At 35.3% G+C, this 16,727-nt stretch overlaps 1 protein-coding gene across 1 annotated transcript in view; it reads right to left on the bottom strand.

Annotated features, from left to right (window-relative positions):
* Positions 1–16,727, bottom strand: part of EYS (EGF-like photoreceptor maintenance factor) — a gene marked incomplete at its 5' end in the record, with an annotated part of 393,942 nt that overhangs the window by 284,420 nt on the left and 92,795 nt on the right. The window contains 2 exons of the mRNA XM_085324865.1: positions 13,149–13,240; positions 14,971–15,161. Coding sequence (XP_085180991.1) covers positions 13,149–13,240; positions 14,971–15,161 — 283 coding nt within the window. The remainder of the gene's footprint in view (positions 1–13,148; positions 13,241–14,970; positions 15,162–16,727) is intronic.

Raw genomic sequence — 16,727 nt, 5'->3', positions numbered from 1 at the left:
ATCAGTCATGCTTTGCGACCTTGCTGGRAATTAAACTTCTCTAATCTGTCTTCTTGAAAAGAAAGGAAATTTTTGTTACAGAAATAAGATTGAAACTTTCATCTGTCTCTGGCAATTTCATTTTGAGTCTGATCATGCTAAACAACGGCAATAAACAAAGTAAAAGCAACAACACGTTTGAAACAACTATATCAACAATGAGTTGTGAAGTACAAGAATTAAAGGGCAGTGTTATTATTATGTATTTTATAAATCAATCCTCATGCTCCCTGACTTTAYTGAAGACAACTAATTAGAGCTCAGAAACATATTTTGTATTTACTTTGTTTAATTACTACTTTATCGACTTCTTAGCAAACTAACAAAAAAACAAACAAACAAACAACAACAAAAAAACAGACTAGCCTGTTCTCCTCTGTTGCAAGTCAGTATCTAAAATATTTCATTTTCTGTTTTCAYACTATGCCTGCTTCTTGCCCTAGAACGTTTATTTTTGTAAAATAGTAACAAAATAATAGAACTATTTTCACAGACAAACAAGTTACATTTTTTTAATGTACATTTAAAATGTGGGATCAGTTTTGAGCCAGGACTGCTTTTAAAATTCTTAAGTATGTATAAGGGCGTTTGAGACAATTTCAGGACTGGAACATTTGGACCTCTTGCCCAGTGCGGCTTTGCAGGCTCCATCTTTGGAGGTTTACAAGACCCGAGTGGTAAAACCTTGAATGGCCTGGCCGGATGCCATAGCTGGCCCTCTTTGAGCAGGGGGGTGGACTAGAGACCTCCTGAGGTCCCTCCCACCCTGAATTTCCCATGACTCTATTACCCCATGACATTTTTCTGTAGGAGACCCAAATCTTCACACAACTGTAGCAAAGAAAAACTCCATAGTAAAAGTTTTTAGAGAATAAGACAAACTTACCCATTACCATAAGTAAATTTATTTAGATAGGGAATATATCAGTTGCTCAGAGTCATTAGATTTTTATTCTGCAGGAAGATGCCTCATTTTAGACTCCTCACATCTGCTGATCACGATTATTCCCTGCTGAGATGCCGGGGAGACACACGCTTTACTGCTGCGGACAACAACTTACTGTCTCCTGTTCCCTCTGACAACAGACCTGTATTTACTGGATCTAGAACTGATTTCTTTCAGTCCTTCTTAGAGACTGAGATAACTAGCTAATGAAGCTGAAGCTTTAATATAAGCTAAAGATGAAGCTGATAACAAGGCATTGTGTAAATCTCTCCAAGAATGGGGGGGGGGGATCTTTGTTTTGTATTCTAAGGAGTTAGTAAATCCAATATCCTTTAATTCTTTCCACAGAAGTTACTAAACCTACTTTACTAAACCACAAAGGTCCACATCATAAGCCCAGATCTTGACACATATCATCCATRTTTTTATGAAGTTGTCACAGTTCTTATTATAGTTGCCACCCAGGCTGGGTATCATCTTCAATTCTGATGAGATGAGAAAGTCCAGTGGTTAGCATAGGTCGGGGATCATGATCATTCTTAGCTTAAATAATGTTGCCAACTTATTTTACAACAAATAATTTTAGTGACCTAGGAGCTGCCAGTTGGCCTCAGGTCCAGCAAACAGTCTTCAGTTGGTTTTGTTTACTACTATTAATCTAGCCAAGGGAGGAGGAGGGAAAAAAAAAAAAAAAAGATCTGTGCCAGCCTCTGGCCATTTATGTTTTTTTATGTCTTTGCAGTATGGGGAGCTTCAGCTTYCCCGCTTCTCACATTGCGACAACCTTAAACAAATATTTATGGCAATTAAACTTAGAAAACAATATGCACTCATTTCAAGTTAATTTAGGCAGATGTAAGGCCTTGATATTTTATTTAAATTTAAACTTAAATATAAATAAAGTGTCATTTACTGAACAGCTTTGAACAAATTAGATTGCTGTATTCATACATGCAGATAGTGGCAAGTTTAGGGATGGATCAAGACTTGCAGCACTGGCATTTTATTTCAAATGAAATCGGCACTGAAAATCTGCACTACATAAAAATATACTTACACAGTGGGAATTCATATTTACACAGACTCTACAGGCCAGGATTATTTCTGATCTCTGTATCCTATCTGTMTGCAGCTCAATATCATTCCTATTGCTTGTGACATGAGGCCAAAACAGCCAATACACTTTGGATAGCAATAAGTGTCTGAAGGTGTTCCTCAAAAGACGACATAGAACAARAAATGTAGATATATCTTCCTCTACTGTTTTTATGTTTCTGTYCGTGAGACAAAGCTTCTTTCAGAAACTAAAGCACAAAACTTTCATTCTTAATAGTGAGACTAAAAAATTCTAAGACACAAAGTAGAAGAGACTAGAGACAGATTTTTTTTCAGTATTTAGTGAAATAGTCTGAGAAAAATAGATCATTATGTCTCTGTGATGATTCTAAATTTTAACTTCTGAAYGTCTCCGTTGGTGGCAGAGTTCTGTGAAGATGGATGATGTGATATGTACCCGAGATCTGGCATGACTAACTAATTAAGTTTTTATCTTAAAGAGGCTGTAAAACAACAGCTTATCAAGCTAATTGGCAGAATTATGTTGTTATTAACTGTTATTATAATCAATTTAGTATAATTAAATACACTACACCCAATTACATTGTTATAAAAAAGCAGTTGCTTATTCTCCGTTAGCTCATACGAAGCTTATGAAAAACAATTATCCCTTGTGGAATACAAAAAACACATGCAACTTACTGAGCTTTGCTTTACTGACTTGTTTTTATTCTAATTAAGTTATTTTTTATGTTATATTGAGGAAAAATAGAATAAAATCATTTAACTGCATTTTCTAATATTAAAAAGATAAAAGCACCTGATCTCTGAAGCTCAGCTATACAAAAGCTAGCACTAGAGTTAGTAGGTGTTTAGTATTTTCAACAAGATTTGAGCTTTGAGCCTTAACAAAAGGCAAAATATTACTTCTCTCTATTTCCTTCTGGGTCTCAAAGGCATTTGGATCTTTGCTATATTTAATTCTCATTTTGCCTAAATAGGTACATACATACTAACAYAGACTCTCTGCATTTTTTTTAGTGCTATGAAAGACTGACAGTGAGAAACTGACAATCTCACTGATAACAGACAAACTCGAGGGAAAGCAGTGAAGATAAGCAAAATATTTGGAACAAAGCGATTTTCCCAGAATTCTTCATTTTATAAGTGTCAAATTTGTCTGGCATTGTATTAGCTTTACTTTCATTCTTTTGTTTGACTACAAAAATCAATGCAGAATTTTTCACATKCCGAGACAGATATGCAAGGAAAAGTCTATTTTCAATATTCTTTAATTTTTGGAAATTAACWGGCAAAGGGAGTTCTGACATGTCCAGCAAGACAAATCTAAGATCTTTACTACACAGTGCTCAGAAGAGTACCATCTGGTACCGTCACAGTGTAACAGCACAAGTTCAGAGCTGTTTCTGAAGGAAAGTTAAATTGGTCTTTATACCAAGGTAAGTTTTAAGCTAACACCTTGGAGAAATTCTGACAGTGAAGGGAGGAATCCAGATATGTAGAATAGATACGGTGGAGCCTGAGTTGTCTCACTGGCGCTTCCTATACAGCAGTAGGTGTGGTTTGACTGGCAGTTTAGGCAGGAGAATAAATTCCAGCCWTTATTCCATGGCTATTCATTTGTTGTTTCTCTTTTCCTTGTGCTCTCCCTCACAATCAAGCTGCAATTTGCATTAAGGAAATCACTCAGCTGCAGACAGACTCTGCTAACCCCACAAATATATTTTTTATCTGGATCAATTGTCTGATCGATAAGAGTTGAAACACGAGCTCTGGTGACAAAAGCAAGAACAAAGCAGATAGTCAAATGAGAAAAAGGGAAGAACAACAAAGCAACTTAAATATAAGTCTTCCTGAGGCAAAAACTCTTTTTAATGGGACTCTGCATTGTCCCCCTTTATTAAAAAGTAACTTCTTCCAAAAGACGTTAAAGAAGCCCATTCTTTAAAGTTAGACTTTGTTTAGAACACAAAATAACCAAAACTTTTAAAAATATAACTATTGAAAATGTAGAATAAGGTGAGATAGATTCAATAAAAAACTTGAAAGAAAATGTGTTGTCCATCCATTGTACAGTTGCATGGGGGGCGTTCTCTCTCCAAAACCTATTTTTCAGCCCAGCAGCTTTCAAGAGCTTTCTAGCTTGAATTAATTTTTTACTRTATACTCTTGGTCCCAAATAAAATCTCCTTCCTTCCATCTTGCATGGCTCAGTTTAGTGCTTGCTTCCTACAGCAGGCAGATCCCTTGCTTTTGGGGGGATTTTCTCACTCTGTGCTTTTGCTGCAGACTCTTTGCAAGCTCCACGCTGTCCTCCAGACAGACAAAGCTCATTTGCTCTCAGAGGAGGAGCAATCTCCCTCCCTCCAGACAACTCAGTCTGACTGAATTCTTATTAAATTGAAGTTGCACTGAGCAGCTCTCGCACAGCGCTCTGAATAAACAAGGCAGCTATGCTACTTGTCCCGCTCTCTGCACATCTCTCTCTTCAGGGAGAAAAGAATGGCTTGCATCATCTTTCAAATACTCATGCTGCCTCATATCTGCCTCAGCACAATGATTTTAATCAAATCTTATGCCTCCAGGCTTCTGGAGGCAACACGCAGTGCCTAACAGCATTTTTCTCCCAGTACTGAACAGGCTAATTATTTTTCTAACTCCTTTCTCCAGAACATCTCTCAAATAGCAGAGCTGGAATTTTGGGAGAATGGATATCTAGCAGGTAAAAAGATCTTTGAGGTGACAGAGAATTGCACTTCTCAGCTGTCTGCCACTGCTCGTTCACATACTCGGGCTCACGTGTCTAACAGCTCTAGAGTTAGCAGGGTCACAAAGGATCTTCGCTCAGGTTTTTTTTTTTTTTTTTTAGCATCTCTCTAAAGTATTAGTTATGGTTTGCCTATCAAAATCTTTTGGTTATACAAATTCCTCATCAACACTTTGATTTTAGGCACAGGTGACTATTGTAGAATGTATCTTAGGAAAGTATTTAAGAAAGAGAAGGATAAGGATTTGGTTTAACTGAAGYCTATAGCTTTCTGGGCAAAATATTGAAAATTTATGCCATAGAGGAGATCACCCTAGAGGACTGAAACTCCAAACCAAGGAATTTTAGATTTTTTTTTTGTTAGATAAAAATGGTATCCCATATTATCTTATTCTATAGTGTCCAAGTGATTCAATGCATTTATTCATGAAGGGCAAAAGAAGTTATAAGTATTTTCTAAGCGCTACACTGTTTCCTCCCTGCCCTCCCTTTGAGGTGCCTGGTCCATTTGCTTTCATTTAGTATGCATATATAGTATAAAATAATCTGGCATCAAATGGAAAACATGAGAACTTCAAAATAATTTCAATTACTTCAGAAGTCAAGGGCTTAGCCCATTTAAGTGCATAAAAGAAGCTATTGGATTGCCAAGATGCCAGTCAATGTTCTAACTATTCTTTTCTTAAAAAATATCACTTTAGGTTATTCTAAGTGTGAAATTATGAATAGTCTAGGAAATTAATAATGTGAAGAATGGAATTGAGAGTTTCTGTGTARATTGCACGACATATAAATAGGATTTAAATATTTTTATGCAGAGAACCAGCTAAGGACATATCCCGAGGAGAAGCCTCTGGCAAATGCATGAATTGTTGAGACAATATCTCTCAAAGATATGGAGTGCAGTGATAAGCAGTAGTCAATACGAGATGGCATGTTGTTTCCTTTAAAAAAAAAAAATGAAGAAAGGGAAAAGAAAGGCATTTGTAACTAAAAAGAATGAATAGTCTGGGAATCTAAAAATAAAGCTTAATATAGTTTTGATTTTTACTTTAACGAAACTTCAAAAACCAGTAAATAATGGTTTTGGTAAAGCAGTTCTACTACTGAAGTTTAAGGTATTCTCTTTATAGAAAAAAAAATATTACTCTAACAGGTACTTTAAAAATACCTAAGATTAATAGAAGATAAATGCATTGATATATTGTACAAGAAATAATTTCTGGTATTTGAACACAAAAATAATCTTCAGTAAATCAATGTTTCCTCATGCAGAAAACTGGATAACTATAATTTCATTGTTTGCCTTTCACTTTCCTTAATATTTCTTCTCCTGTCAGCAGCAGGTATCAACAATGCATTCTCTTTGTTTATCTGAGTTTACACTTTAACCATTCTGATGATTTTTTTGTGATATGCTAAGTTTGAATCTACTTTGTTATTCATCTCTAGCATCTACAAACTCATTATTGTCATAGTGCTCTAAGTCATTAAAAAGGGAAGTTTATGTTCTTGGTCAAAAAAGTAGTCTCATTTGAAAACCCTTTTTTGATTGGACACTTATTCTTGTGAAGCACCATTGTTTTTTCTGAACACTTAACCTCCAAATAAAAAGATACTTTAAGCAACATATAAATTGTGAAGTATTAGTGAGATAAAAATAAAGAAAATAGTCACAGGAGGGAATATTATTAGTCCAACTTCCTTTCTGTTTATCTATGAAAGGATTAAAATCATATTCTTTCTTTCTAAATACACTATGTAAGTTAGCAGAATTAACTGAAAAATACATAAATCGATATTCYGAATGCCACGATTTCAAAACTTTTCCTCTATTTAATGGTTTTTGATTCAAACTTGTTTTTACATCAATCAGAATTTGATTCTCTTGGTTCAATCCAGCATTGCCACTGCTGTTGCACTTTCATGCTCTGCTAGTGYGCCATGATGGTGTCATAGTATAAAAGAAATCTCCAGTAAACTTGAATTTGAAGGCATTTTTCCAGCTATTTATGCCAATAGCTGCTCTTTATTGTTGCAAGGCCAGTATCCTTTTCCTTTCAGATGTGTCCCAGAATACCCTAATCATCTTGTTCCTATTTTACCGCTTACAAATCCAGGTCTTGACATTAATATCATATGTCAAAAGTTTTCATCATTTTTGTCCATTTTAATTAAAAAATGCCTCTAGACCTAAGCTATGTTCTCAAATACCCAATCTTTTTTTTTTTTTTTTTCCCCATTGACTAGCCTTTCTGCGATGGATACCGCAATAAGTAACAGATACTACCTCATTAGGAAGCGAGATACAGTGGAATTTAGGAAACAGGAAATACTACGTTATNATGGATACCGCAATAAGTAACAGATACTACCTCATCAGGAAGCGGGATACAGTGGAATTTAGGAAACAGGAAATACTACGTTATCACCAGTGTTGTTATAATGACCTGGACTTTTTCCACGTAAGACCATTGAGCTTAGAAAAGTTTCAGACTATACTAAGGTAGAAATTAAGGGATAAGACAACACTGACATGTATTTCACACTAGCTTTGCATGAAGCATTTTAGCAGGGATCAAAAAAGGATCAATGAAGACATAGGAAAGTAAGTTTGTGAGGACCCTATCAATAGCCRATCACTGTTTAGAGGTCAAGCAACTTCCTAAATCCTTTATATAGATAATTAAATTTAAATCAGTCATAACCCTGGGTAAGCACAAGTGCTTCAACAGATGTCCTACAGCAGGTGCAGCTCCACTGATACCTGCTGGGTGGGGGGGATGGTAGAAAATGAAAAGAATTTGAACCTATCTTACAGCAAGAACACAGTTCTTATGGTGCTGCGTAACTGTTGAGTGCACTTCTCTAATTAAGCAGAAGCCACTGCCATTAATATCTTGTGGTTTCYGAGGAGATGGCCCATTAAGCAAGTTTCCATTAAGTAGAATATATTGCTTTCACATGGCACATGAAGCAAGGGACGGATTGTTCCTTCACCTGTGTGCTGTTATATTAGCAATCAAGGCCAACGCTCAGCACCTTCGTACTACAACAAAATGAGGAATTTATGATAAAAATGAAAGGAAAGACAGAAGCATCCCCAGCTCAAAAAATAAGAAGCTGACTCTTCTATAACTGTCTGTAACTTTCTCTTCACCATTTATCATCTGCTTATTTTTACCAGAAAACCCTAGGACATTATAGCATATTCTGAAGGATAATAAATACAACATATTTTGTACCACATAGATTATCTCAGGCCTTCATAGAAAGCTACTAACAAACAAGTTAACACACAGGTTCCAGAGTTAGCATGTTTGCTGTCTTAATCTGTTGTATTATGGYATGACGAGATGTATTATGTCATGTATTATGGCTTTCTTCTGCCTACAGGAGGTAAAAAATGTCTACACCTCAAAACCAAGACAATCAGTCACCAAAAGCCCTATAGTTAACCAGGGAAAACCTCAAATTACAAACATTCTGAGTTCCTGGAAAAGAGTAATGCACTCTTAAGATAAGAATACTGCCATATTTTGCAGTCCGGTTTCAGATCGATGCAGCATCTGCAGCAGTTTTCTAATCAAAATAGTACAAAGTTGATTAAATAAAAAGCTCAGACTGGCTCCACTCTCTTTAAAGAAAGAAGTTATATTGCTGATGTCTACTGCATAGTCAACTCATAAYCAGCTAGATTTGCTAAAGCAATTGCCAATTGTGATCTGAGAGAAAAAATTAAAAGTTCATTTAATCAAAGAAATGAAAATACTTTTGCTGATAATAATATTATCAGTACCGAAATGATTCTTGTTCAAATGGCGCACAGTGGCGCAAGAAAAGGACAAGTTTCTAATATCACAGCTGCAGTCTGGCCTTTTTCTGCAAAGTGTGCTACTTTATCAATTTGTTTTGATGCACAGAGAAGAAGATAAATCTTACATAGTTTATAAAGGTTTGAATACRAAGATTGTGGTAGAACATCTCCTGTATTGCCTGTGAGGTAACTATATCCTCACAACAAGAAGAAAAATGTAAACTGTTTAAGGCCTGAGTCTTTTAAAGTTTGTCTTCTCTCCGTAGTGCCCTGCAAAATACAATCCCTGTGGAATCCTATCCATATCCAAGTTTGCCAAGTAGCTCTTTCACTTCACTAGTAACGTTCTTAAGAAAAACAAAAATCATAGTTAGATATGTAAGTAAAACAGTTGCAATGATTTTCTTTAAAATTTAGACTTAATAAATAATTGCACTAGTTTACATATGAAACAAAGCTCTCAGTCATCGCTCTGAGGCAAAACTTGGCAAAGTGTTTAATAGCCGCCACTGTAACAACTACCCAGTGAATAAAGACTACTCTGAGGAAAAAAGTCATATTCTATCCAAAATTATCAACTTATCCAAGATCTGTGATGAAAATCCAGTTCTCTTATTGTATCTGATTTTATTAAATTGGTAAAGTTGTGGCTGCAATATCCCGTTATTGTAGAAAAAGATTTACAGCAATGCTGCTATTCTATTTTCAGCATGAGCATTCCGATGAACTACAGGACTGTTCTCTGACAGTAAYACATACATGTTTATTTGCAAACATTAAAAGGTATGACACTTCTTTTATTTACATCAAAAATGATTTATACGGGATAAAGGAAGCAGTAAAATGTTCTCCTGAAAGTAGAAAAGGAAGATAATATCACAGTCTAATTTTCACTGTACTTCGATGTGCATTACACAGCACTGCTTTTAATTCTATTTCTTTTAGGTACTATGTGATTGTAGAGACACTATATTTTTTGCAGATAGCTCATCTTCAGTAATTGAAATGCACTGGTTTTAGTGAATTTGGCAGACAAAAATCTTTCCATCACAGGGCCACAGAGAGTGACACTTGAAACAACCAGGAATATCTTAAGTGATGAGAATGAATAGTTTCTTTCAGCAAGCTAGTACAACGCTGCAGTTTTTTTATTACCTATGATGTCTGTTCATAATTCTCAACATCTACAGAACAAAGAAAAATCCACACTGCTCATATATACTGTTATAATATTCAGTAATTCCCACATTCTTGTTCTGACTTTGCCAGCTTTCCAGATAGTATTGTTCGAAACTTATCTCAATGAAAGTCAGTTCCATGAGGATTAAATAATGTTTCCAAAGCTTTAGACAACTGCTGAAAGTTTTCGCTCAAGTCATTGTAAGATTTACTATGGTATTTTACGTCACAGTCAATCAAATTAAATGTTAGCTTCATAAAATATATATGTTTCCAGACTCACCTTGTCAAATTAGGTATTTGTCARTAATATACATTTAATAAAAAGCAGTATACTTATCACTGCAGAATTTATATTTGCATAACTAATTCAAGTGCATGTGAAGAAATATTGGATGAAAATAAGAAGCAACTTCTAACCAAATCCTTTAGACATCTGTACCATACAGATTTTAAATCCTGAAACAACTTTCCAAACCATTTCCAATCTGTARAGGTAGTGGAGTGATTAATTGACAACTGCTCATTACATGTGCTGAATCCCATTAATGTTCTGCATTCCTTCTGCTTCAACAGTGAAAATCAGGACCTGATTTTATTTCAGGACCTGAGCAGTCCTAAAATAATCACCATTCTCTGCAAACGAAAGAAGATGCTTCTTCCTTCCTTCCATCTTTCCTCCCTTTCTTTCTAGGCTCTCAAGGAGCGCTGGCAATAGAAATGGAACTGTTCTACCCTCCAGCTTTTGACAAAGACTGATCTGAAGATTCAAGCTCCTTTCTGATGGTTGGAGTTGGGAGGAAAAAATCCATAAAACAAGTGCACTCAGATAATGATAGATAATGCAGTTCTGAGTAATGGCAATGATATGGCAGTTTTAATACTCCAGCTGAAACATGCTTTTCTCAAGGTTTTTTACAGCATTGAGTGTGCAAGAACTTTTCTGTGAAAATTTTTTGTTAGCACCTGTGCTGGGCTGCTATTCCAATCTGTGGTTCAGGGGATGAGAACAGAGGCAGATTGAGGGGAAGGCAGGTTCAGTAGCATGCCTCTGTCTGTAAAGCAGAGAAAATCCAAATAAATATTCCTACTTTTAGGCTTTATCATGCTACCATTTTTTTTTCCTATAATTGATGCATTAATGGTTGCCCTGATCTTTCTAGTTACCATAGCAGGTTGGAGAGGCAATAGAAGGGGTCATATAAAAAGGTATTTCAGCTCACGTTGTTGTCAAGATCTGTGCACGTAGCTGTGCTGGCTTCAAGTTCTTTCATGCCTGTATACAGTACTCTGATTGCAAGAGTGAGATCAGGGAACTCCCTGCAGAAGCCCTTATGTTCTAGGGTGACCATCCAAAGAAACAAAAGGACAGTGTGGTTAGGTGTGATGCACACTAACATGAGAGAATAGCACAAGACTGTTGTCCAAGCAGTCCCTAAATTGATGAGTTAGATGCTTCTCCTTGGAGTAAGATAATCCTAGTTCAGATGAACCCCAAAGCAGAAATAACTGATCAGATCAAATTTTTATGTCCTTTTACAATGGCTCACAGTACTGAGAATGAAAGTGTCGTGCAACAGCATTCCAGAGGGAAAGAATGCAYAAAGCTTTCTATGTCCTGATCAAACCTTCAAGTATTGGCTTCTAGCACAGCATCCAGACTGGGAATTTAACCCTTAGATATTGCTTAGAGACTGCTTCAGAGTCTTGTAACACCTTCAATTCTTTTTGCTTTGTAGAAATCACTAGCYCTTCTACTGTGATTTAGGTCTTAGGCTTAGTAAATAAAAAAACTGTTACTCCTAAAAATAAAATATCCAAGGACATTTTGAAATATACATCTGGATTATAAATAAGGAAATAAGACATTTCAAGAATATATCTTGTTATGAGAGAGCAACAAATCCATTCACAGCAGGAACGTACTCTCAGATTAAGAGCAACTACATTGCACTGTGTTTCCATAGCAGTAATAAATTATAGGAGCAAACAGGAAAAAACAAAACAAACCAACAATCTTTAATAGGACTTTCTGATGCTAGCACTGCCCCATTTCCATACCAAAACTTGATCTAAAATGTAATATTCTGTTTAATGTTTTATCTCACGACAATTCTGGGAGTTGTTTATGGAAATTTTTGTCAAAATCTCTAACAGCATTGACAATTGGTCATTAGGTATATCTATGTACATTTGCYTGGTAAAACCACATACACGTAGGTCACCATTGCCACTTCACAAAGATTTTTTTTTTTCACAAGTATTTGAAAACGATTCACTTCTTATTGGTGATTCAGCTTCCTAAATTAATTTATTAGCAAGACTATTGTGCTCTGATAAYATATAGCTCACATCTGGCTTGTGTTTAGACAAATCTGTTCTAGAAACTCCAGTTAAACTAAAATCTGACTTATTTTTCTTCCTGGTATGCCATCTCTTCTTCTCACCTGTCTTTGCTCTTTACCTGTAACACTCTGCAACTCAGGACACTGACTTTTGGTGGTAGAGGTATCTCGTATACAAAACTAAGCACAGTCAGTTTTGGTAGATAATAATTATTTTTTGGCTTCACAATACAAAGGAATTGCCAACAAGTTTGGTTACAAGGCCTGCTGCACCTAGGTTTCTGCCTTTTATTTCCAGACAAAACCAGGTACTTTCCCCCTCTGATTTCCTGTAAGATATCCAAATGTAATGGCTATGGTCAGCCTTCATATAGTTTCTTATAAAGGTAAATACTTATATCTAATTCTGAAACTCACATTCTCCTTTCCACACATGGCCATGAAAGGAAACAAGCACCATTTGGAAACAAAGAGCCTGAGAAAACTGCTACCTACCCTATTTTCCTTTCATTTTATCCTGCTTCAGTTGCAGTTACCATTTCTTTTACAGGAGTAACATATTCTGTTATGAATTGCAAGTTAGTAAAAGCAAGAAAAGGCAGGAGCCATGGTACTGCTTTTGCCTATCTATCTATATGCCAAGATTTTTCCATTTCCAGTTTCCATTCCAAATAATGCACAATAGCTTCCTTGCCCAAGTGTTTACGTTAGCTATGGATAGATGCTATCAATGAGAACAAATTGTTTCCTTTAAGAACATCATTGAAGTGATGAGCACTGTTTAACAATACTACAGTTTCAAACATTTTTCCCAAGGATGTATAACAGCCCAAATTGGCATAATACGATTTCTCTGCACAAATTTAGTTATCACTCACAGCTAGTGAGATGTAATATCACTGGAATTTACCAACTGTCCAGCCTAGATGGTCTTCTAGGCAATTATAAATACAGACAATACTAAAATATAAAACTTACCTAATTTGTACTTTATACCAGCGTCCATCATCCACTCTGGCAGTAGTATTGATGTTTCTGAYTTCTGCTGCTTCAGCACATAAAAACTGGTACTACAGAGTGGGAAAGGTGCTCTTAGTACATAATTTGTAATAATTAAACTGCTACAGGCTTAGAAACTTGAATTTTAGAAATAGCAAATGATCTCATAAAATCTGGAACATATCATATCAAGGAAAATTAACGTTACTTTAGAGACCTGGATCAGAAAGTCCATGGTACCAGAAATACAGAAACACACATATATATTTCCTAGCCTGGATGAAAACACTCTCATCTTTGTAGGTTGTAGAATCATGCACTATGGGCCTGATTTGCAAAGAAGCTGACCATCTGTGACCCAGCCAAAATTAACATTGGCCACAGGTGAATTTTACTTACCATTTTATGGCCTCCTTACACTTCCAAACACGTAATGTTGCATGCAAGCTTGAGTATTTAGGAACACCATTTAATTTCCTATACTAATGTGAACAAGCACTTGATTTCATGGTTTGTCTGCTTGTAATTGTAGCTTGATTGTGAGCTTAGAACCATTTGTTCATTGGGCTTTAAATCTACATTTAATAGACCAGTTTTGCGAATGTCTAAGTGAATTCAATTAGTTTTAACATGGCACACTGGGATATCTGAATAGATTTTTGTCAATTAAAGTACTTTCATATTTTATGATGCTTATGATATGTTAGAAAAATATTTTTCTGCATCATTACTTCACCATGAATGCAAGTAAGATGGACCTAAAGCCATCAACATTTTCTAAATCTTGGATAACTTCCTGCCACAACTAATCTCTGTTTGAATAATCATAATATAACAAAACATAACTATATAACAAAATACAGACTAATTTTTCTTTTTCCATTTATCTGCAATTTATATATCTTTTGTCTATGGTCCTGTTCTGTATAACAGGAATATAACTGAAAAACACTGTTCCTAATAGTCGCTCCACAATCCTTGAAGAAGAATAYTAGAGCCAAACTTTGGGGAATTTCTAGCAGAAAAGAAGGAGGATGCACTATAAGAAAAGTAGCTTCTCTTTTAAATATCTTTTTATATCCTCTTTAGTATCTATCAATCTCTTCACTATTCCAAGCTATATCTTTTCTTTAGGAAGGAAAGAATAATTTGCCGGAGGTAAATATATTGCAATATACACTCCATTCCTTTATGTTTGTAAAAAAATATATTCCCATTTAATTTGTCCAGAAAAGCCAAACAAGTGGGTTTTGTGATCCTTTAGAACTAAGAATGAATATGTTAGATTAAGTAAAAGGCTTCTACTTAGAGCCACACAATAATAATATACACTCTTTTCCCTCACACAGTAAATTTTTCTATAACAAAATTCACTAAGTGCCAGAGCCAATTCCCTCACTATAATTTTAACAAAGTTGCACAAGAGGAAGTTCTGCAAGTAGTTTCAGGCTTTGTAGGTAAAATTAAATCCCTTAATTTCTACTAACTGAAAAGAAAAATATCTAATATTCTTTATTTATTTTAGTTGTTTAATGTGTACATTTTATGAGACACTCAAACCTCATGATTCAGTTTTCCTCATACACCCCCCCCCCATGAAATATCCCGTGAGACCTGATTTTGCCTTAACAGATGGCAAGTTTGACAACCGTTTTATTTAAAATGTTAAAGAATATCAAGACCTTCAACAGCACATACTGCCTTCTACAGTAGGGAGCAGAAAAAAAATATTGAAATTGTTATAAGATCCCAGACTTCACTTCCGCCTGCTCCACACCATTAGAGTATTTTGATGCGTTACCTGTAAGGTGCTATTCCTGATGAAGAGCTGAATTAAAAAACGTCCTACTGTTTCTGGGCTCTGCTCAATATACAGAAGGAGTCCATGAGGATTATAGGTCTTAAATTCCAAGTGGATGAAGTTTTGTGTGTTCAAATGYAAGCCTTGAAATTCCAGGTAAGAGTCACCATAATAGCGAGCATGACTGAAATCTGTAAATACAATTTAAGAAAAATAAAATAAGGGTACAAAGACATTTTTTCTTCTTCCCCCAGAGTGCTTTCTTATTCTGCAAACGCAAGCAGAGGTATAGGATATTCTTTTATATCTGTTAAGTAAACAGCTATGAATTTGAACATTTATGTTACTTTTCTTCTTTAAAAGACCAGCTCCGAGAATTTCTAAAACTGGACATAAAAGTTTAGGCCAAATTATATTAAATAGGCAACTAGGATAAATGCCTGAAAGGAAAAGCTATGAAGTTGAGTTTTTTGCAATACTCTGGTGAAAGTACTTGGAAAATTTCTAGCAGTGAAGATTTCCTCATTTTGAGGGAATCTTTGGCTCCATGTAGGTCAAAAGTAGTTTTATTGAAGTTAGACATTCAAACTGTTTTTGCTGTAAGAATGAATATATTCATTAAAGAACGAGTCTGAATGTCTTTGCAGAAATGACCCCAAAGTATGGAGAGGGAGGAAGACATTCAGCAACTTAATTATGAACGTGGCATCTTAATCAAATACATCAACTGTTTCTATCCAAAATGAACAAAAGGCGGTTAATGCTTGCTAGGGTGATGGAGCATGAACATTTCTATCCTGACTACATTTAGCCTGTCTGTTTTATTAATCTGGATCCTTATTATCGCCTGCACTCTGGACCATACCTGGCAAGGGCAGATGCATGCACGGTTGCAAACACATCAGATGACATAGGAGTACACTTAAATAAGTGTTTCTTTCCTTTCCTCCCTCCCTTCCTTCTTTCTTTCTTTTCCTTTTTCTCTCTCTTCCTCCTTCCATCTCTTTCTCATATCATATTTTTACAAGAAGAAAATATTCAACACGCATAYAGGTACTTGTTCATGCACAGATGCTAAGAAGTTAGTAGCCCGGGCCCCATCCCAAACACATATTCATGCACCTCTTAATTATTTACTTGCTAATGTTCTAACTGAGCATTAGATAGTACATATACCTGCTCATAAAGAATTAAAAATTAATGTGCTCTTGCACCACACATGTAACGTGGGAGAAGTACTTTAGCTGTTCAGTCATTTTATTTTAGCACCACTGCAATATTTCAATGTTTGCAMAAGCAGAATATGCTTTAGTTTCACTTGAAGAATGGCACAGCATACACTTATTTCTTTGATTGACTTTATGCAACAGAAATAAATTTAAAGAAATATTAACAACTCACTTGTTAAAAAAAAAAGTGTAACAATATGAACCTCGATGCGATGCATAACACAGTAAGTGAATGATTATATTTGCTTGGCTCAAATTTCACTGAATTATTTTTAAAGCATTGATTTTGAGTATCTTGGAAGGCCACAGATCATATTTCTATTTTCTATAACAAGTAAAATTTTCATCTGTTCTAACACAAACTGCAACAGCAAATACATAAACATGAATGTTTAAATTCTGAACATCAGTCATAATGAGATAAATTACATACTATTACTACTGCTCTATTAAAAGGCTATTTACAAAGTTAGGTTTGGAGTCACTGTAGTTGTAGTCAAATCTTGAACACAACTCTTTCTAACAAAC

This window comes from Rhea americana, unplaced genomic scaffold, assembly GCF_003343005.1.
Source record: "Rhea americana isolate MKP2758 unplaced genomic scaffold, rheAme1 scaffold_94, whole genome shotgun sequence".
Lineage (NCBI taxonomy): Eukaryota > Metazoa > Chordata > Aves > Rheiformes > Rheidae > Rhea > Rhea americana.
Note: the sequence above shows the minus strand (reverse complement) of the source record. Positions and strands in the feature narration are given on the sequence as shown.